General features: G+C 32.8%; 2 protein-coding genes across 4 annotated transcripts; both read right to left on the reverse strand.

The window, feature by feature from the left end:
* Positions 1-165: 165 nt before the first annotated feature.
* On the reverse strand, positions 166-2,288 carry LOC111420835 (uncharacterized). Its single transcript, XM_071197568.1, has 4 exons — positions 1,829-2,288; positions 1,289-1,743; positions 520-1,132; positions 166-419 (listed from the first exon to the last, which is right to left on the reverse strand). The coding sequence occupies exons 1-4, from the start codon at positions 2,286-2,288 to the stop codon at positions 166-168; spliced, it is 1,782 nt and encodes a 593-aa protein (XP_071053669.1).
* A 9,768-nt stretch (positions 2,289-12,056) lies between these two features.
* Positions 12,057-18,614, reverse strand: LOC111418248 (UDP-glucosyltransferase 2-like). 3 transcript variants are annotated; one of them, XM_071198124.1, is made up of 5 exons: positions 18,123-18,614; positions 17,209-18,021; positions 16,937-17,156; positions 12,703-12,995; positions 12,057-12,531 (listed from the first exon to the last, which is right to left on the reverse strand). In XM_071198124.1, the coding sequence occupies exons 1-4, from the start codon at positions 18,328-18,330 to the stop codon at positions 12,710-12,712; spliced, it is 1,527 nt and encodes a 508-aa protein (XP_071054225.1). In that variant the 5' UTR covers positions 18,331-18,614; the 3' UTR covers positions 12,057-12,531; positions 12,703-12,709. The 3 variants fall into 3 exon arrangements, with proteins under 3 accessions (XP_071054225.1, XP_071054224.1, XP_022906519.2); XM_071198123.1 differs by having other exon boundaries at positions 12,057-12,577; XM_023050751.2 differs by having other exon boundaries at positions 12,057-12,995.
* Between the last annotated feature and the right edge of the window lie 2,801 nt (positions 18,615-21,415).

Here is a 21,415-nt window from a genome sequence, read left to right on the forward strand (position 1 = left end):
AGATAAAGGGACATCATTTTCTAAGTATTTATAATAATGAAAAGCTTTAAGATATTAAATTTGAATTGGTTGTTCTATTTTGACGAAATGGCATGAATGCAAAGGACTATTAACCACACTACCTTTTTTAGTAGTAATTATAAAATAAATAAATTAACGAAAAGTTTAGAAAAACGCAAAATTATTTTCTTCTGCTTCCTCTTCATCGTCATCGTTTTCTTCTTGATCTTCCTCTTCATCATTATTGTCTTCCTCTTGGTCTTTTTGAATTTTGAGAAACTGAAGAACCTCGTCCGGCAATGCTTCGCGTTTATGTTTCGGAAGTCCCCGTTTTAATGATATTATAGGATCTGACAAAACAAACATTGTGTTTATCAGATCCTCAGTCCACGTTTCTTGTGCTTCTTCTGACATCATTCCTATTATATCAATAAATAATTTAAGCTTTACTTTTTACTATTGTCATTTTTACAGTCTAATGACTCTTTATGTTGTGCAAAAATAAAAAAGTTTAAGTACCTATAGGTAGCATACACCTTTTAATTGCTTCCCCTCCGTGCATCAAAATTTTGTGGACACATACTGGCATCCTGTACCAATTATACTTTGATACATATATTTCAGCAGTTTCTTTAGCGTAAACAGAGAAAGCTTCATTGTCAAGATCGTGACCACTCACTAGTGCAATTAATATCGTTCCAAACCTTCTGATTAACTCGCTATCAACTCCTGTTATTTCAGAAACCTTTTCCCAATTTTTGAAAAATTTTCTTCCTATATTGCCAGTGTTTGAGGTACCTTTACCTTGTACGACCTTGTCTACTCGGATCCCTAATGTTCTATACAATTTCTCGTGGATATCTTGCTTTCGAGCTTCAATATCTTCTAGTTGTTCTTGAGTTGCACCACGCTTAGATGGAGCTTTTAAATTCAGCCTGTATCCAATATGTAAAATACACTCTAGAAATCGAATCCATGCATGTAAAATTGTTAAACCGTATTGCAAACTTTTTTCTTTTATGGCACGTTTTCTTACAACCTCTAATTGATTCATTTCGGTGGGTTTGCAACCGCAGATGTAGCAAGTTTGGGTGGTTCCCGAAGTTAGAAAAACTATAGTCTTACCATCCACCTAAAAAAAACATTATTTTTTTTTAGATTCTAAAGAAGAGAAAAGTAGTCTTTTTCTACAGAATCTAAATAAATCACATATAAACCCCTCCCTATAGTTAGGTCACAAATTATTATGAAGATAAATTCAAACAAACACAAATTTAATTATGTTTACCATTGTGAGATGTAAAGTGAAACTGCATTCTACAATACGATCTTCTTCCAGTCTTATTTGGAGAGGAATTAACTCATTAATTTGTTTTTGAACATTTTCTATTTCTGATACAACCAATTCTCTGCTTTCTTTCTTATAGATTAACTTTAGAGGTCGACAAAATCGAGTAGATGATGGTCGCGGATTTTCCCACAGTATCTCTTGCTTTCCCTCATTCAAATTTCTTAAATAAATTGGAACTAAAGTTATTAAAAATAAATTAGCGTCATTGTAGACTCCGTTGATGTCGGTTTCCGTTTTTACTGGAGTTTGATTGTACGCGCAGTGTCCGCTGCTTCCATCAGCACCCCATTTACAATGTAATTCTAACTTATTAATTCCTAAAGGAATTTTAACATTTACAAACAGTCTTTGCAATGTATGATTTAGCAACATTTGTAAAGGTACTGATGCTCCTAAAAAAATTAAATAAGGTGTTTAAGATAAATACTAATAATAAGGATGAAGCCCAAAACATGTCAAGCATAAAAATCTATATACCAGAATCATTCACAGTCACATTGTCCGGATAGCATTTCTTCTTTGCTTCAGTAATTTTTTGATACATCGGGTATATATTCGCATTGCGTTTTTTGCTTTCTGCTCTCAACGATAAGTATAAAGTTTTCGAAAGGTCGCAGTTTATGAATAGAGCAAGCGCTTCATCGGGAGTCATAGGTACAGTTTTTTTAGCATCCGTAAGACTCTCACGATAAACGTTTCTGATATTTACAGGGCGATTTGGGGAGTGCTCTGTACATAACGACAGCAAATCAGCCGCAGCTCGCTTTCCGGTTTTAGTTGCAAACAATAATTCATTAGGTGGTACAGTATCGGTTAAATATTTTACTTTTCGTTGTTTTGACCGTATACTACTTAATTCAAAATCTTTGGAAGGTCTACCAGGACCATTATTAGTATTAAGGTTTATTACCTCAGGTGCATTTAACTGAGACTTCATTGTTATGTCGAATTTACGTTGCAACCAAACGTGATGCTTTTTTTTTCAAATGTTGTTTTATTTCTTGATGAACTTTGCCACTTAACACGTAAACTGTTTCAAAAAGTAGTCACTTTTCGCTTTAATTTGGTTTCATAGGTGTAATCTTGAACCAATTTGGACGACAAATATTCCATAATAATTTCCTCTGCTTTACTCATATTTCGATTGGCGTAGCAGGCGTGAAATAACTCACCGTTTGTGATGAAATCACCCATTATTAGTACTGAAAAGTACTGATGCTATTAACTTCACTAAGACTTTAATAAAATTCGGATTTTAAAACAGTTGTCCGCACACTCCAAGGGTTTTCCAAACACTGTTTTATTTTTTTATGAATTTGCACACATTCACTTTTTATTTGCACTTACCACTTAATATTTTTTTTAACAATTTATTTAACTTAAATTCATCGCCACTCGCTTCGTCCCTTAGCCAATCCCTACATGCTCAATCGCGCGTAATGCGCACCGCCTGGATTGAGTACCAACCCACCAGTGTTACAAACTTAAAATAATGAATGTTACTAACTTAAAAGTACCAACGTGATTTGATTGACATTTAGTACATAATAGTTTTTCCTCTTGAAGTCCTAGTTCATATGAAAAATAACAAGTGGGTGTTCAAGTAAAGTACCACTTCCAGTCATGTGACTTTGTTTTAATTTAGATTTTAATAACTTTTCATCATTTTCAAAACTCACACGAAATTATAATAGATTATATTATATGTATATAAAAATTATATAAGTAGCAGATAAAGTACCACTTCCGGTTGATGGGTTTGGCTTAAATGTTGAAACGGATCTGCTATTATAATCCCATACCTATATACCAAATTTCATTAACGTAACTCATTACATTATAAAATTATCGTACATTATCAAATTTACGCACGTACGTATATCTAGAACGTTGGCGTTGGAAGTTAAAACTTTTGAAGATATTGTAAATGACCGCAAATTACCGCAGCCTCTGTTTACTGAAAATGATATAAAAATATGCAAAGAATAACGTCATATCAATCATTTTTCAAGAAAAATCGACAATTTCGTTATAATTAAAAAAAAACATGGAAATTTAGAATAAAACATGGTGACATGAAAAAAATAATAACAATAAGTACAAAACACATATTATGTAATGTAATTACTACAGAAATGAAAACTATTCTTATACACTAAGTTTTCAATAAAATAATAATGGCCTGTGTATACATTTACAACATTTTTTTAAAATTTCAATATACACTCTAAAATCTTTAAACAAAACGAGTATAATCATTATCGGCTAGTACTCTAAGAGTATTCATACTAGACAAGTTTTAATTTCTGCAATAGCTAAAGAAGGCATATGTATACAAATAGATTGATAGTATTAATTTTATAGTTTATGGGTATTGCATTTTTTTAATTTTGTCGCGCTAGAATCACCAGCTGTCCCACTGTGCGCCGGCTGCTATATTATCGTAAATCAAATGATGCACTAAATAAATGAACAAATAATTTATTTTTGAATGACCTTATCGTATTACAACTTCTGATATCTATCGGGAGACTGTTAATAACTGTTATAATCTGATACGTAAACGAATTTTTAAAAAATTTAAGCGAGTGTAGAGGAGGACCTTTAAAAAGTAATCAATAATCAGGCCCAAAGTCTTTGCCGACGCTGCAAAGGGTACCCTCACGTCACCAACACAAACATCAAGGCTAGACTTAATTGAATCACGATATTTCTGCGGTGAGAATAAAACCAGTTCAGTTTTCATGGAGTTAATTTTAAGGCCATGCCTGCGAGAGATCTCAACAACATTCCGCAAGTCATCATTAATGTGTTGATTAGCTAACGCACACTCTGTTGGCAAGAAACTGTGGTACAACTGAGTGTTGTCTGCATAAAAATGTATTCTGCAATATTTTAAGTGAGAATAAAATCTACTAGTGTAGACAGTGTATAGAAGCGGACCCAGGACAGAACCCTGCGGCACACCGGACCTTAAATCTACAGGACACGATAATACCTCATCTATAATAACGTGCTGTTGCCGATGCGTTACATAATTATACAGCAAAGTGACTGCAATATCATCCAGCCCAATAAACTGTAACACAGATCGCAACAGTTCATGATCAATCATATCGAATGCCTTCGAAGAATCTAACAGACACAATACAGTAGCTCTGCCCCTATCCAACTCTCTCACAATATCGTCAACAATTGTCAACAAAGCAGTTGCACAACTGTACCCCGAGCGAAATCCAGACTGTACATCTGGTAAGATTTTATTTTTATCAATATAGCTTCCACGCTATTGGAAATACACCCTCCGTCAAACAATGATTTATTATATGTGTGATATAATCTGTAATGTAAGGACAACAAAGTTTAATTAGATTTATATTCAATGTATCTATTCCTGCTGCACTTGTTTTTATAGAATTTATAATTTCGTATATGTCAGAGTTACTTATCCTTTGAAATGTAAAAGTGTTACTATTAATTCGATTACTACTATAATATCTGTACAAATCATCATCGAAAGGTAATAAAGATGAAACAGAATTGACATAATAAAAATTTAAATCATCAGGTCGTTGAAGATGCTCTGGTATTGAATTGCCCGCAATACCGCCCATACCTACCGACCTCAACGCCCTCCAAGGATTACCTTTTTCACACCGAACCCGATTCTCCAAAAATGCCTTACGTTCACTATCAATGGCTGCATTAACCGTATTTCTACATAAGACATTAATGCTGAAACGAAACTTTTATTTATTGCTATAAGACCTCTGCTATCACTGCCTCGGCAGCTTTGCAGCTTCGGCTATTGAGTAACGCAATTGTATTAAAAAAGGTTTGACAGTTATTTTTACACTAAGGTTTCTTCCAGTGTCTCGGCAGTAAAACTGCCAGTCCAATCTAACAATATAATTGAGTTAAAAAAAGATATTTATTGCCTGGATTCATACTTATGCACGCTCCACTACCTCAGCTGCTTGGCAACCTTGGCTTCTAAGTCACGCATTTTTTTCGACAGGTAAATTTACAAAATCACCGAAGTTAGAAATGTTACAAATAATCAAAATTATTACTTCAATGCTAAAAGTGACACCTTGGCTTTTTGTGGCGTACTTGCTGCCATAAAAGTTCAAAGTCAAAAGTTCAAAGGTTGCAGTCGTACTTAAAAATCTCAGACACAAATAAATCCAAAAGAATCCTTCCTAACGATAGCGACCAAATACAAGAAACTAGAAAATCTAAATAGTAAATTGTACAGAACGTTAGCAGTTCTTATCCTATGTGTATGTAGCAAAAGCAAAGACAACTTCGCAGTCAGAAACGATACAACGAAAATCATGCCAAGTAAATGGTAGTTACGAAATGAAAGTGATCATGCATTGCGGTTAATTAAAAAAAAACTAAACAAAAACGAAGACTATTAGACTTGATAAGGTCGAACCGACCAACAGCAAAAGTGCATGAAATGGATAATAGTGAAGGAAGTGTGGTAATTGTTAAAAATAGCATTTCGACATAAATATAACAGTTACAACTATGAAATCCACTCAACCGGTAGCTCAACTTATTGGTCAACGGATGTTAACAAACTCCCGTATCTAATTAACTTTTCCATCTCAAGGAAGTTATCGCCAAGTTTTAACAACGTTACAAAGGAGTTTGACCTAGGTTTTGACCGCTCTCCTATTATGACAGTAGTCAAACAAAAAGAAAAAAAAAATCACTTTAACAACCCTGCTGATGAATTATAACATATTTAAAACCTTGTTAGAGCAAAACAAACTTAAGAATCTCACTGAAGATCCCTAATGAATTAAAAGACAAAGTGGAGAAATTCAGTTGCGATATTCAAGAAGCACTCTGGGGAGCTATACCGAAAATTGTCAAAAAATCCTAGAGCGAAAATTGTCATCCGCTTAGATTAAGTTAGGTAAGAAGAGACCATAAGTCCATGTAAATTTCTCTATGATATACTAAGTCTAAAGTGAATAAGTCCACCAATAAGAAAAGAAGATCAATCATGGGCAAAAAAAAAATATCATTAAAAGCATAACTTTTTGCAGATTACATAGAGAAACTTTTCCACCTGATAAGTGCATTATAAATACAAACCTCCCATACATGGCGCTGACTATACATATAAGGTGGCCCATATGGTTTATTTTTTAAAATTAAAAAAAATGAACAAAAATCAATTTTTTTTGTATATTATTGGTTTGTTCGAAAGAGGAAACATTCCTATTATTTATGGAACAGGATTTTATTCATGTAGTTGCCTCGGCTGACTTCACAGTAGCGTATCCTGTTAAGAAAGTTTCAAGAAAGACCTTGGTAACGGTTTCTGGCCCTATCTCACGAATGGCTTGCTCGATATTCGCCTTAAGGGCCTGAATCATTAATGGATTGTTCGCATAACATTGGCCCTTCACGTCACCCCACAAAAAAAAGTCTAATGGCCGGCGTCAAATCGCAGCTCCGAGGTGGCCAATTGACATCACCGAGACGGCTGATAACACGATTACCGAACTTGTAGCACAAAACATCGATTGTGGTCATTCTGCTGAAACCACAGATCCATGTCTTCAATTTCCGGCCATAAAAAATCATTTATCATGCCGCCGAGATGAAAATACGCTTCGTCAGAAAAGATGATTGTTCGGGCAAAATCGTTTTCCACTTCGAGCTGCTTTAAGGTCCAAAGTGAGAAGCGATAACGAAGCGAATGCTCGGCTATGGCAGCCACATAAGTTTACAATATTTCCCAACGTTGTTCAAGCGTAAAGCGATTCATTTCGTTCCGCGGAGATATGATACTGACCTCCTGTCAAGATTTTCAGCGGGATAGAGCCTTTATACAAATTAAACATTAATACGTCCCAGCTCTTTGGAAAGTAGCACAAGTCATCATGATACCTAAATCAAGCAAATCACCAAACTATGTTACCTCATACAAACCAATTTTTCTATTATATTTTCCGGTAATATCAAAAATATTTGAAAAATTGACACAGATTAACATCACTTCTTGAATAAAGGAACATCATTTTGTCTCATCAGATTGGTTTTGAAACGGTCTGCTAAAACATCCAATAACTACATAGAGTCTCTACAATCTCGCAATCTCTCTACAACTACTTCCTGTAGAATCTATGGACTTAATAAAATCATATTTAAAAGGACACTGCTTCAGAGTACGACAAGAAGGCAAATACTGTTCCTTTCGTGTTATAAAAGTTGGCGAGATACCAGTGATATTCCTAAACTCAACGAGGCCACCACGGGAATATTCGCCGACTACATCGCTGTTTTGGCAGTCGATGAATGTGTAATAGTATATTAAAAGCAAGTTTCGTAAGACACGTTTGAAATGCACGAATTCAAGTTGAAAAACGAGTGGCGAGGCCACGAGTTTTTTAACGAACGAGTGCTTTAAGTCTTATGAAACGTGTTTTTTATGCTATTTTTTGTAATTCGCGTTTTTATCCTTTTTTTTAACAAAAATAAAATAAATTTTGAGAATGTAGGGAAATAGGCATGCAGCAGTTGGTAACACCGTAGCACTTGATAATAGAAATTTGAATTGACAATTAGAAACTGTCAAAACACAAAATGTATTCACCTGACAAAAATGTTTCATTGTGGACCTTGTATTCGATGCTAAGAACGTGTTTATACATCCATAGACAAACATTGTCACATTGACAACTCGAAAAATTAATGACCCAATGTCACCAACTTGAACTGGTTCCATAAAATGTTACTAAAATCGCATTACAGTATCGGATGCTGTAAGGAGTCTCATTACAGCACCCGTTTGAGTACTGTTATAGCTTTCATTACCGTCGCGAATTACAAAAACTAAATTTACGAACAAACGTATCGATTGCATTCCTGTAATTATCAATACAATTATCACATTCTGACATATGTAGGTAAATATCTTGGCATGACGCTGATGACAAAAGTTCGGTGGAAAAAACACAGAAAACAGGCGAGCAACTAGACATCAAATATCCATTCAAAACAAACTGCTCATATACAAGTAAATATTGATGTTTGTGTGGACTTACATTGTCCAAATATGGGGTGGTACTAAACAAAACAAAATATTGCCATAATACAAGAGATTGCAAAATAAAGTACTTGACGTTTTGTCAAAAACGCTTATTTACATCAAGAGTTGCAAATAGGGACATATATTATGATAACCAGCTTCACCACCACGATAACGTCGAAGCTGTCTAGCTTCTCGAAAACAGTGGATTAGTACATCAGCTTAAAAGAACAAAACGTTTTAACCTAGTGAAGTGACTACAAACCAATGTTTGGTGAATGTAAAGTTGAAAAAACGATGTGGCTGAAGTTAGATTCATATTCGAAGCTGTACCAGATTCAGATTCATAAAATTACAGTTGACCAGACAAGTATTGAACATATCAATTGAAAAATCGTTTTCTGAAACTACAGAAGTTGTAGCAATCTGCGACTACCCTGGATAATTCGAATAGACCCTCTAGTATGTTCCCTGCCTACCCTCACCCTCAGAGTTGCCGTAGGGGCCGAGGGGTTCCTCCTTTTCAATAGCATACTTAGATATTATTTTCTCAATAACTATAGACTGCAGCACCCTGGGACTAGTCTAGATTATTGCATTAGGTCCTCTGGTATCCTTCTAGCACACCCACACCCCCAGATTTGGCGGAGGGGCCGAAGGGTGAATTTTTTAATATTCCTCGTTTTCAATAGCAAAATTAAAAATTATTTTCTGAATAACTAATGACTACAGCGCCCTGGGACTGGTCTAAATTATTATATTCAAAATTTATTCAATATTTAGATTGATTTGAAAGTATAATTTTCATATGGCTTTTACTTCTTTATTAATGAAACTTGAACTACACTTTTCTAAATTTTGAGACGCATTAAAGCATTTAAATTGAACAAAGATTGCAGGTAAATATGAAGGTAACGTGGGACGCTTGTTCAAAAGACATGTTTGGTGGAATATTGGCACAATTTTTAAAATGATACCACCGTTGACATTGATTGCAAAAAATGTATTGCGATTCGTTATAGAGATCACACCTAGGGCAGTACTTTTTAATATTTTCAGAATTTTCCAATAAGTACGTTCGTACCCTAAACCGGTATTCCTCTGTATCCAATTGTTTATTTACATAAAAAAGATCATTAATATTGCCACGTTCTCCTATAACGCTCATAAAATATATAACAAATATTCCACAATTTGTGCTATCCGTTTGTTTAGGATATTTGTGGTCTTTAGTCATTTTGCAACCTTTAATATTTATTTGTTCATTACGACTTTTTGTTTTATTACACCTGTGGAAAAATTTTTTAATTTTGTTAAATATAATATTATTCCAGGGTGTTGCAGTCTCTAGTTATTGAGAAAATAAGGTTTAAATTTGATATTGAAAACGAGGAATATTAAAAAATTCACCCTTCGGCCCCTACGGTAAATCTGGGGGGTGCCGATGGGCTACAAGGATACCAAAGGACCTAATGCAATAATCTAGACTAGTCGCAGGGTGCTGCATTCTCTAGTTATTGAGAAAATAAGGTTTAAATTTGATATTGAAAACGAGGAATATTAAAAAATTCACCCCTCGGCCCCTACGGCAAATCTGGAGGTGCTACTGTGCTAGAAGGATACCAGAGGACCTAATGCAATAATCTAGACTAGTCCAGGGTGCTGCAGTGTCCAGTAATTGAGGATATAATTTTTAACTTTGCTATTGAAAACGAGGAATATTGAAAAATTTACTCTTCGGCGCCTACGGCAAATCTGGGGGTGGTGATGGGCTAGAAGGATACCAGAGGACCTAATGCAATAATTTAGACTAGTCCAGGGTGCTGCAGTGTCCAGCAATTGAGGATATAATTTTTAACTTTGCTATTGAAAACGAGGAATATTGAAAAATTCACTCTTCGGCGCCTACGGCAAATCTGGGGGTGGTGATGGGCTAGAAGGATACCAGAGGACCTAATGCAATAATCTAGACTAGTCCCAGGGTGCTGCAGTGTCTAGTAATTGAAAAAATAATTTTTAACTTTGCTAGTGAAAACGAGGAATATTGAAAAATTCACCCTTCGGCTCCTACGGCAAATCTGGGGGTGGTGATGGACTAGAAGGATACCAGAGGACCTAATGCAACAATCTAGACTAGTCCCAGGGTGCTGCAGTGTCTAGTAATAGAGAAAATAATTTTTAACTTTGCTATTGAAAACGAGGAATATTGAAAAATTCACTCTTCGGCGCCTACGGCAAATCTGGGGGTGGTGATGGGCTAGAAGGATACCAGAGGACCTAATGCAATAATCTAGACTAGTCCCAGGGTGCTGCAGTGTCTAGTAATTGAAAAAATAATTTTTAACTTTGCTAGTGAAAACGAGGAATATTGAAAAATTCACCCTTCGGCTCCTACGGCAAATCTGGGGGTGGTGATGGACTAGAAGGATACCAGAGGACCTAATGCAACAATCTAGACTAGTCCCAGGGTGCTGCAGTGTCTAGTAATAGAGAAAATAATTTTTAACTTTGCTATTGAAAACGAGGAATATTGAAAAATTCACCCTTCGGCCCCTACGGCAAATCTGGGGGTGCTGATGGGCTAGAAGGATACCAGAGGACCTAATGCAATAATCTAAACTAGTCCCAGGGTGCTGCAGTCTCTAGTTATTGAGAAAATAAAGTTTAAATTTGATATTGAAAACGAGTAATATTAAAAAATTCACCCTTCGGCCCCTACGGCAAATCTGGGGGTGCTGATGGGCTACAAGGATACCAGAGGACCTAATGCAATAATCTAGACTAACTAGTCCCAGGGTGCTGCAGTCTCTAGTTATTGAGAAAATAATATCTAAGTAAGCTATTGAAAACGAGGAACCTCTCGGCCCCTACGGCAAGTCTAAGGGTGAGGGTAGACATGCAACATACTAGAGGGTCTATTCGAATTATCCAGGGTAGTCGCAGATTGCTACAACTTCTGTAGTTTCAGAAAACGATATTTTAATTGATATGTTCAATACTTGTCTGGTCAACTGTAATTGTATGAATCTGAATCTGGTACAGATTCGAATATGAATCTAACTTCAGCCACATGAAAAAACGAACCTCTATTTGAGGTTCGTGGTACCAGAGTATGACCAGAGATACAATGACGGTATAAAGTTTAGCCGTAATGAAAGATATTATTGTACTTGATGGAGGATTCTGAATAATAATTAGTTCATTAATTGCTTAATCGAAGTTGTTTTTTCACTTTATAAACATACAACAATATTCGATTGAATATATTCGAAATCATCATGGCTCTTAGTGTGTCTAATCGTGTTATTATCCTTTTGCCTGAGGATTCCTACTATAAAATCATAGCTATAAAATCACACTATACAATAATGTTCCGTTTTTCTTGCTTAGTAATTGTTTCAGTTGTCATTTTCGGTGATAGATTAGATAAAGCATTACCTAATAAACAGTATTCCCTAATATTCTTTCAAGTTTTTATATGATATAATTTCTTTCTAGTTTTAGCAAATTTATTGCTATAAGTATATTAATATGGTAAGCATCCCATTGACAAACTCACTATTAATCTTACCACTATTATCTTTATTTTTGCCAAAAGATGATTGATCAAAAGATTTCTAAGTACCTACTGGTAGTAAATAAAAAAGAAAATATAAAATGCAATTTATTTAATTATAACCAGATTAAATTTCATTATAAATTACAATAAATTTAAATTTACATTTTAATAAATACAAATAATACAATGAGTATTTATTTATTTTCTAATATTCTTAACACAATAATCTAAAACCTTTCATCCTAATCCATTTTGGCAACCTTCCTCGCTTTTCTTTTCCTTATTTTTTTCTTCACAGCACATACAACCAACAGATACATTTTGTACATACCATACATAATCACACAAATTGGTAAAATTGTTATAATTGCTATGTCTAGTGAACTTCCTTTAAGAAAATCCATTTTTGAGAATTTTTCGGAATTAAATAGTACTTAATTTTTTTTGCGAAACAACGAATTTTCTCCACACATTTTCGAGCACTAATTTTAACTTTCAGCGGAAATAATTTAACGAGGTAAACCTTAACCATAGAGACAAGGTTGTGTGTAGGCGCTGATAAACTCACTGATAAAACGAGATAAACAGAAATTATTCATGGAGGAGACTTTCTCTAAACACAAAAAATAATTAAACGAAACTTTATTATTACGTTATAATATAATTAAAAAGTGATTAAATATTGATTTAAAATTGTTTAAAAAAATATTTCTTATAAAGTTATGCAACCAAACATACCTAACGATTAATTATTTTTCTTTTTCTTATCTACTTTAGTTGATTTACATTTATTAATTAAACGTTTTAATCCGCATAAAACGAATGATGCCGAAATAAATAAAATCACAAAAATCATGATTTGAATGCTGTAAATTTCGTGATATTTCATGTATCTAGAACGATGATTTAAATCTCCTTTATACGTTTTTTTATTCCTCAACATATATTCAATCCAAAATATTGCTCTATCTAATGGATGGTTTTGTTGGTCTTTAAATAATGTTGATAATCGTTTCATTTCGTTGTTATAACTACAAAAAAAATAAAATTTGAAATAATAATAAAAAAGATTGAACTAAAACTAGAACTAACACTGGACGTAGAACTAGAAACTTTCTTTATATTGGATGATGTTCATCAGTATAAATGTATGTATTGATAATCGAGTCGTTATAAAGTGTGGAACACTCCTAAGGAAGCTTGGAATGCAAAGAAATAACAAAGACGAGAATGTAAAGGTATTCCAAAGAAAATCGTCAGCTTGGAAATGATGACAATGTACGAATCTAAAGCAAAATTAATAGTGCAAGGGAAATTCAATCTAGCCTTGCAATATGCAATTGGTGATCTAGAAAACGGAGGCAGGTATTCAATAAGGCATCTCAAATGATTGGATACTCAGATGACATAGTAATAATGGCCTGCTCTCTATACACTATGGTAGAAACATAATCGACATAAAAATTAGTAGAGAAAAGCCAAATGCATAAGAATGTCCAGAGATGAAAATAGAAGAACTCCGCAAAACTGAACTGTTGCTGAGTACAACGTTGAAGGTGTGGAATGCATTAGGTATCTGGACATTTTACTCAGAAAGAGCTGCAAATGCACGTTACTTCATCACATATGGAAGCGAAGTCTGGCCATTTACAATAAAAGATGAGAATAGGCTAAAGATATTTGAAAGAAAAATGTTACCAAGACGAGATGTTACGTTGTTTTAATGAAGAATTAAACAACCTTATTGAAGCAGAAAACATTGTTAGGTTTCCTGAAGCTCAAAGAATAAGATGGAAACCAAGAAAGCAAAGAAGGTATTTGCGAGCAAACCAGATATGTCAAGAAATAGGGTATACCTAGAATGAGATGGATAAACGATATATCCAACGACATAAAGAAGCTGGATGTAGAGTAGATAGAGTGGCCAAATCTCACCAAGGACGATAATAACGATTTAGGGGTTAAAACCGTGGAAAGTGTGGTACAGTTGGTGTCATCGACTTCCATGCAGATAGAAAACTACTTTTTTCACCAATGTTGAAAAATAGACTGTTTTCAGAATGAATTGTTGTTTTCTAAATACAATGTTGAAAGCAGATAATATATTCATTTTGGCATCAAAGTCTGGTAAATTAACTTCTGTCCATATGAAAAATTGGCTACTAAATGTGTATTTCTCAAACACCGATCCCAAATCATTACTATTATTGGATTCTTGGAGTGGCTACTGCCCTGAAATTTTGAAATTTTTAGTGAAGTAACTCTATCAGAGTTACCTGAATCTATACCTGCAAGGACAATAGGTCAAATTCAACTCTTGTATGTATTTGGTCTTAGAATATGGAAAAAGTTTATTAGAAGATTTTCTGGTCAACTTATTTTCATTCGGGTTTAGCCGTCTCTAGTGTTAGCGATCCGGTCTAGTGTTAGTTCTAATACTGCACTAGCACTATCAAATATCCATTACCAAATATCCGACTTTGACCGGATATTAAAAACCTATTAGTACTCCACCATTCACAGGAATTAGTATCTCTTTTAGGTGTTGGACACTGCAGATAATAATCAACTTCAACCCCAATAGGAGTTTTTTCATTGAATACAACTTTATTTATATCAAGTTTGTCATTAGCAACCTCATTGCAACAATCCCAATAAGATATACAAAATTTCTTGTTGCAATTTAATCTAGTTTTTTCTCTTCGCTTGTAATTCATCATCACATTCAAAACTAACAGAACTGTCGCTGTTAATGCAAAAAGCCGTTTTGAAAAATTACTTTCAGTTCTTAAGAAATAAATTTTTGAAATGATCGAAAATTTTTTCGAATTTTTAAATTTTCGCCGATTAAGCTTTAAAAATTCGTATAAAATCCAGTTGTTGGAATATGAGTATGAAAATGTTCCAAAGTGTTAATAAAAGTGTCCTCTTTCCAATGAACCAACCCGTTTTGAAAAATAACTTTTAGTTTTTGAGAAAACAATATTTCAAGGTTTGATAAAATTTACAATATTGCAATTTTCATCGATAACTTTCAAAATTCGCTATAAAATTAATTTCTTGAAGGATCCTTGTGGAAATATCACCAATTATGAATTAAAGTATCCTCTTTTTTATGTAAAAAGCCGTTTTCATAAATCACTTTCAGTTCTTGAGAAATAAATTTTTCAAATGATCGACAATTTTTTTCGAATTTTTTAATTTTCGCCGATTAAGTTTTAAAAATTCGTATAAAATCTAGTTCTTGGAATATGAGTATGAAGATTTCCCAAAGAGTTAATAAAAGTGTCCTCTTTTCAATGAACCAACCCGTTTTGAAAAATAACTTAGTTTTTGAGAAAACAATATTTGAAGTTTTGATAAAATTTTCGATGTTGCAATTTTCATTGATAACTTCCAAAATTCGCTATAAAATTAATTTCTTGAAGGATCCTTGTGGAAATATCGTCAATTATGAATTAAAGTATACTCTTTTTTATGCAAAAAGCCGTTTTGAAAAATCACTTTTAGTTCTTGAGAAATAAATTTTTGAAATAATCGTCAATTTTTCGAATTTTGCAATTTTAGTCGATTAAATTTTAAAAATTTGTATAAAATCTAGTTCTTGGAATATCAGTAAGAAAATTTCCCAAACTGTTGATTAAAGTATCTTCTTTTTAATATAACAAGCCGTTTTCAAAAATCACTTTCAGTTCTTGAAAAATAAATTTTTGAAATGATCGAAAATTTTTTCGAATTTTTAAATTTTCGCCGATTAGGTTTTAAAAATTCGTATCAAATCCAGTTCTTGGAATATGAGTATGAAGATTTCCCAAAGTGTTAATAAAAGTGTCCTCTTTCCAATGAATCAACCCGTTTTGAAAAATAACTTTTAGTTTTCGAGAAAGCAATATTTGATGTTTTTTGATAACATTTTCGACGTTGCAATTTTCGTAGATAACTTGCAAAATTCGCTATAAAATTAATTTCTTGAAGGATCCTTGTGGAAATATCACCAATTATTAATTAAAGTATCTTCTTTCTAATGCAAAAAAACCGTTTTAAAAAATCACTGTTAGTTATTGAAAAATAAATTTTTGAAATGATCGACAATTTTTTCGAATTTTTAAATTTTCGCCGATTAAGTTTTAAAAATTCGTATAAAATCCAATTCTTGGAATATGAGTATGAAAATTTCCCAAAGTGTTAATAAAAGTGTTCTCTTTCTAATGAACCAACCCGTTTTGAAAAATAACTTTTAGTTTTCGAGAAAACAATTTTTGATGTTTTGATAACATTTTCGACGTTGCAATTTTCGTAGATAACTTGCAAAATTCGCTATAAAATTAATTTCTTGAAGGATCCTTGTGGAAATATCACCAATTATTAATTAAAGTATCTTCTTTCTAATGCAAAAAAACGTTTTGAAAAATCACTTTTAGTTTTTGAGAAATAAATTTTTGAAATGATCGACAAATTTTTCGAATTTTTAAATTGTCGCCGATTAAGTTTTAAAAATTGGTATAAAATCCAGTTCTTGGAATATGAGTATGAAAATTCCAAAGTGTTAATGAAAGTGTCCTCTTTCCAATAAATCAACCCGTTTTGAAAAATAACTTTTAGTTTTTGAGAAAACAATATTTAAAGTTTTGATAAAATTTTCGATGTTGCAATTTTCATCGATAACTTTCACAATTCGCTATAAAATTCATTTCTTGCAGGATCCTTGTGGAAATATCACCAATTATGAATTAAAGCATCCTCTTTTTAATGTAAAAAGCCGTTTTCAAAAATCACTTTCAGTTCTTGAGAAATAAATTTTTGAAATGATCGACAAATTTTTCAGAAATGCACCAGAAATTATAACCATAATGGCCGGATAGATATACCGGATATCCGGCCGAAGGGGATGCCGAATCACAATTTTCTAGTTCTAGGTCTACTGTTAGTTCGTGAAAGCCTTCATATTTATATACACAGAATTAATAATTACCTTGGATTATTCAAAATTTCACTAATAGCAGAAAATAATGTATCTTTAGATATATCATAATAATTCAAAGTAAGTCCCCCTCCTTTACTTGCAACTTTAGCAGCATTATTATGTTGATCGATAACGATTGGAATTCCAAGAACGGGTACTCCGTGGTAAATAGCTTCTTGAGTGCTCAATCCACCGCAATGAGATATAAAAAGTTTTACGTTTTTATGGGCTAAAAATTCGATTTAAATTCGATATTAATAAATGTAATTAAATTATCTTACCCAAAATTTCATTTTGAGGGAACCACTTTTGAATGATAACGTTTTTCGGGACCTTTAACCCCTCGACTTCAAACTTCCACAAAACGGTTTGTTTCAATTTACCAAAAACATCCACGAAAGCTTCTTTAATCTCGTTACTCATAAATTGCGATTTCATTATGCTCCCCATCGAAAAATAAATGACCCCATCTTTAGCACTATCTAAAATACTTTCAATCTCTTTGTTTATCGTTTTCGGTCTTTTCGTTTGTAACCCTCCAACTGGAATAATATTCGGGGGAAAAGGTTGGGGGTAATCCAAAATCGGATCGTTATTGGTTAATAATATATCGAAATCTAATTCAATTTCGTAGAAATTTCTTATATTTTTTCCATAAACTTCTTGGGATTTCTTCGACATTTTATTTAAATAATAATGTTTTAAAGTAAATTCATAGGTTTGTAAGAAAAAGTTGTAAATTTTCGTTTTAAAATCCATGTTACTTCCGTATTGAACGCTGTAATTAGGGACATAAGATGGGACTTGATACCCCATCGTATCACTTATTGAAGGTGGAGTCCCAAATGGTGAAACAGCAATCGTTTTTGCGGATTTAAAGTAATCAATTAACGGATAAAGACATTGGCCTCCTCCTACATCAAAAACGATTAAATCGAAATGATTTTGAGGGTAATCGTTGAGTTTTTTTGGTATATCCGATGATAAATCTAATTCGCAGTGGTAATATTGGTAATCCCATTCTAATGCGATTTGTTTGCTTGGGCTTAATTTTGAATATTCGAGTACGTCAAATGTGTAATCTTTGTAAGGATCTATAAATTATATTTCTTATCACAATTTAAAGTGGTTAATGTACTTTTTTATAAGATAAGAAAGGTTAAAGAGAAAATATTTAATAAAAAAATATACTCACCATCAATATACATCACAGTATAATTAGATGATATAATCTTGGGTTTATCATGTCCTAATAATGTTATATTATGCCCATTTTTCAATAATTGCCCTATTATGGCTTCATTCCATATATGATGACTTGGCGCGCCGAGTAATGTTAAAAATAAAATGTTAGCCGCTGATGAACTTCCAGCGAAAAGTGTAATCACAAACAATAAATGCATTTTATTTTCTTTTTGTAACAGCTAAAACTTATCTCGCAAATCAGAGAGATGCATGTAGATTGTAGCGTTAATGTTCTATAAAAGACTGTTTCAATTCCAAGGTTAGTGGGAACGGTTGTTGAGTGAACCGTTTATGCACCGATTGAAACTCATTGATGCGTAACTTAAAAACATTTATTTTTGATAGTGAACGAAAACAAATTAAAAGATGATTTGGTGATTGCTGTTAATTACTGCGTTAATTAAAATTCTATTAAATTAAATGAGTTAAACAAATGAAATTCTTCAACAGACAATATAAATAAATAGAAAGTGTAGATATTTATTATTATAGATTTACTCAAAAAAATAGGAAATTACAATCTGTCTAAATGTAGCTTTAGATAGTTGCACATTTAGTACATAAACATATAAAGGCAATTGTTTGATCCTTCCATGATCGATCTGAGAAAATCTGTAAAATCAATAGAGTACGAAAATCAAGAAGGGCTTGTAAATGTTAGAATAGTGTTTGATATTTTAGAAAGGTCGATTTTGTTAATACTTGATGGTTTTGAATTTAGCTGGTGGTTTCAACTAATTCTTCAAATTTCTGTTTTATTGTGTAACGAATTATGACTTATTTGGCGAATAATGATACGGCGTACTTTAAATAAATGTAACAAAAATATTATATAGGCAATCCAAGTTGCACCAAACAAAAACTATTCTAAAGAATCTCTAAGGTTGGCGCACACCAATACATAGAAAATGAAACATTCAAATAAAATTTTAAGTTTCTGCTCTTTTGAGTTATCTAAGAGGAATAATAGATTCAACTTACCTTGTGTCAATTATGCATATACTATAGCCAAGATAAAGATTTGGCGAATACGCTTGCTTTGAATCAAAGCATATTATAACGTTACGTTGTGCAGAAATCAAATGTACCAATCTAATCAAAAAATCTAATGGGAAAGATGATAAATCAGAAATGTAACCAAAAAAATTTTATAATAACTGTAATTTAATGAGGTTTCAGCCGAACATCGAAAACCTTAGGGTAAAAGATAATCAATTGTAATGAAGTAAATTTAGGAAACGAAGTTCAATCGAATAGACTCGGATGTAACTAGGAAAAATCAATTGAAAGATGTTCATGAATATTACAAATCGATGAAATTGAAATAGAGGAATTTGGTTTCATAATACAAAATATGTTGATGATCAATATTTTGTTCTACGGACAACAACTTTGTAATAAAACGAAAAACTAGCCTATGAAGTTATAAAGCGCTGCTATAGATATTTTGGGAATAGCTATAGATCCATTGAATATAATTAACGTGAAAGGTTCATGTGTCAAAGTGATCTAGAAAAACAATTCGAACTGTTATCTATGCCGCGATCTCAAAGAAATAAGAGAAGAAAACATATGAAAACTTTAGTATTGCGCTGAAAGTAGCTAAACAGAAAGGACCCAGAAAGGACACTAACGTCGGTTTCTGTGATGTTGGAGAAATCGGTGACGTTATGATTAAGAGGGAACTTGTTGTTAATGGTTGTACGTAAGCACGTAAGCAACAAAGTACATAAATGGCATTAAGGAGCCGAGATACGCAGTTCTTCCTTAGACAAAAGTCGTAGGAAATTTAGGACACTATAATATATAAACGAAAAATATTTTTTTTCGAAAACTGCTATTAAAAGTTGACTTTTGCGTAGTACTTAGCGACCGTCCAGGACGCAAAAGACTTTTTTGTAATTCGCGAGGGCAATGAAAGCTCTAACAGTACTCAAACGGGTGCTGTAATGAGACTCCTTACAGCATCCGATGCTGTAATGAGATTTTAGTAACATTTTATGGAACCAGTTCAAGTTGGTGACATTGGGTCAATAATTTTTCTAGTTGTCAATGTGACAATTTTTGTCTATGTATGTTTAAACACGTTCTTAGCATCGAATACAAGGTCCACAATGATGAGGACATTGAACACTGAGCAATTTCTCTTATTTTGGGAGGTGTACATGAAACATTTTTTTCAGGTGAATACACTTTGTGTTTTGACAGTTTCTAATTGTCAATTCAAATTCCTATTTTCAAGTGTTACGGTGTTACCAACTGCTGCATACCTATTTCCCTACATTGTCAAAATTTATTTTATTTCTGTTAAAAAAAAGGATAAAAACGCGAATTACAAAAAATAGCATAAAAAACACGTTTCATAAGACTTAAAGCACTCATTCATTAAAAAACTCGTGGCTTCGCCACTCGTTTTTCAACTAGAATTCGTGCATTTCAAGCGTGTCTTACGAAACTTTTTTCTAATATACTATTACGTCCAGCTACAAACAAGCTACAACAAATTATAAACACAAAATAATCAACATTTAATTGTTTTATCATTTCATTTCACGTTTAAATACAAATTTATAATAGTACATTTGTTCAATAAGTGAGGTTAAATTGATGTGACGTTAAGTTTTTGACATAACATTAAATGAATTCTAAATGTCATTATACAGAATTTGGTCTTTTTATTAATTTATAACTTTAGAATCCGCAGTTTTCGAAAAAATTTTGTTTGATACACGACAGCGAAATTCTTTTGCATTCTCGAACGATATTTTTTGCTCGCTAAAGCTCACAAAAAAAAAACTTTCGTTCTCGAATGCAAAAATGTCATTTCGCTATCTTGTATCAAAAATAACTATATACATACAGATTGTTCCATAACGACGTACTGAAATAAACATATGTTATTTTTAATGGAATGATATAGTTTTTATTGCGTATTCTGATTCAACACACAAAACTAAGTTGAGTTTGATAAGACATGTTGATACCTAGTGCTTTTAGTTTTTAAGCTATTTTAATTAGAAGCTTTTTTTAGCAATTAACACTGTGCCCTTCAAATCTGAATTTCTTGGCGATTGATCGATCTAGAAAGTAAAAATTTGTAACAGTTGCTGCTTGAATATCCTTAAATAGAGCGCCATTGGCTACATCGGTCTATCTTATGCAGGGTGTTCAAAATGTAACTACTGTTTTACCATATTCAATTGCAAAAAAATCGAAACTTTTAAATGCAACACCCCATATTTG

This window comes from Onthophagus taurus, chromosome 7 (assembly GCF_036711975.1).
Source record: "Onthophagus taurus isolate NC chromosome 7, IU_Otau_3.0, whole genome shotgun sequence".
NCBI classification, from domain to species: domain Eukaryota; kingdom Metazoa; phylum Arthropoda; class Insecta; order Coleoptera; family Scarabaeidae; genus Onthophagus; species Onthophagus taurus.

Coding starts and splice junctions, on each gene's coding strand:
- LOC111420835 (XM_071197568.1), bottom strand. CDS start 2,288: ATGAAGTCTCAGTTAAATGCACCTGAGGTAATAAACCTTAATACTAAT. Junction 1,133..1,288: donor TCACTTTACATCTCACAATG/GTAAACATAATT, acceptor TGTTTTTTTTAG/GTGGATGGTAAGACTATAGT. Junction 420..519: donor AAGGTGTATGCTACCTATAG/GTACTTAAACTT, acceptor TTGATATAATAG/GAATGATGTCAGAAGAAGCA.
- LOC111418248 (XM_071198124.1), bottom strand. CDS start 18,330: ATGCATTTATTGTTTGTGATTACACTTTTCGCTGGAAGTTCATCAGCG. Junction 17,157..17,208: donor CCCTCAAAATGAAATTTTGG/GTAAGATAATTT, acceptor TCGAATTTTTAG/CCCATAAAAACGTAAAACTT. Junction 12,996..16,936: donor GAAATTTTGAATAATCCAAG/GTAATTATTAAT, acceptor TTTTTTTTGTAG/TTATAACAACGAAATGAAAC.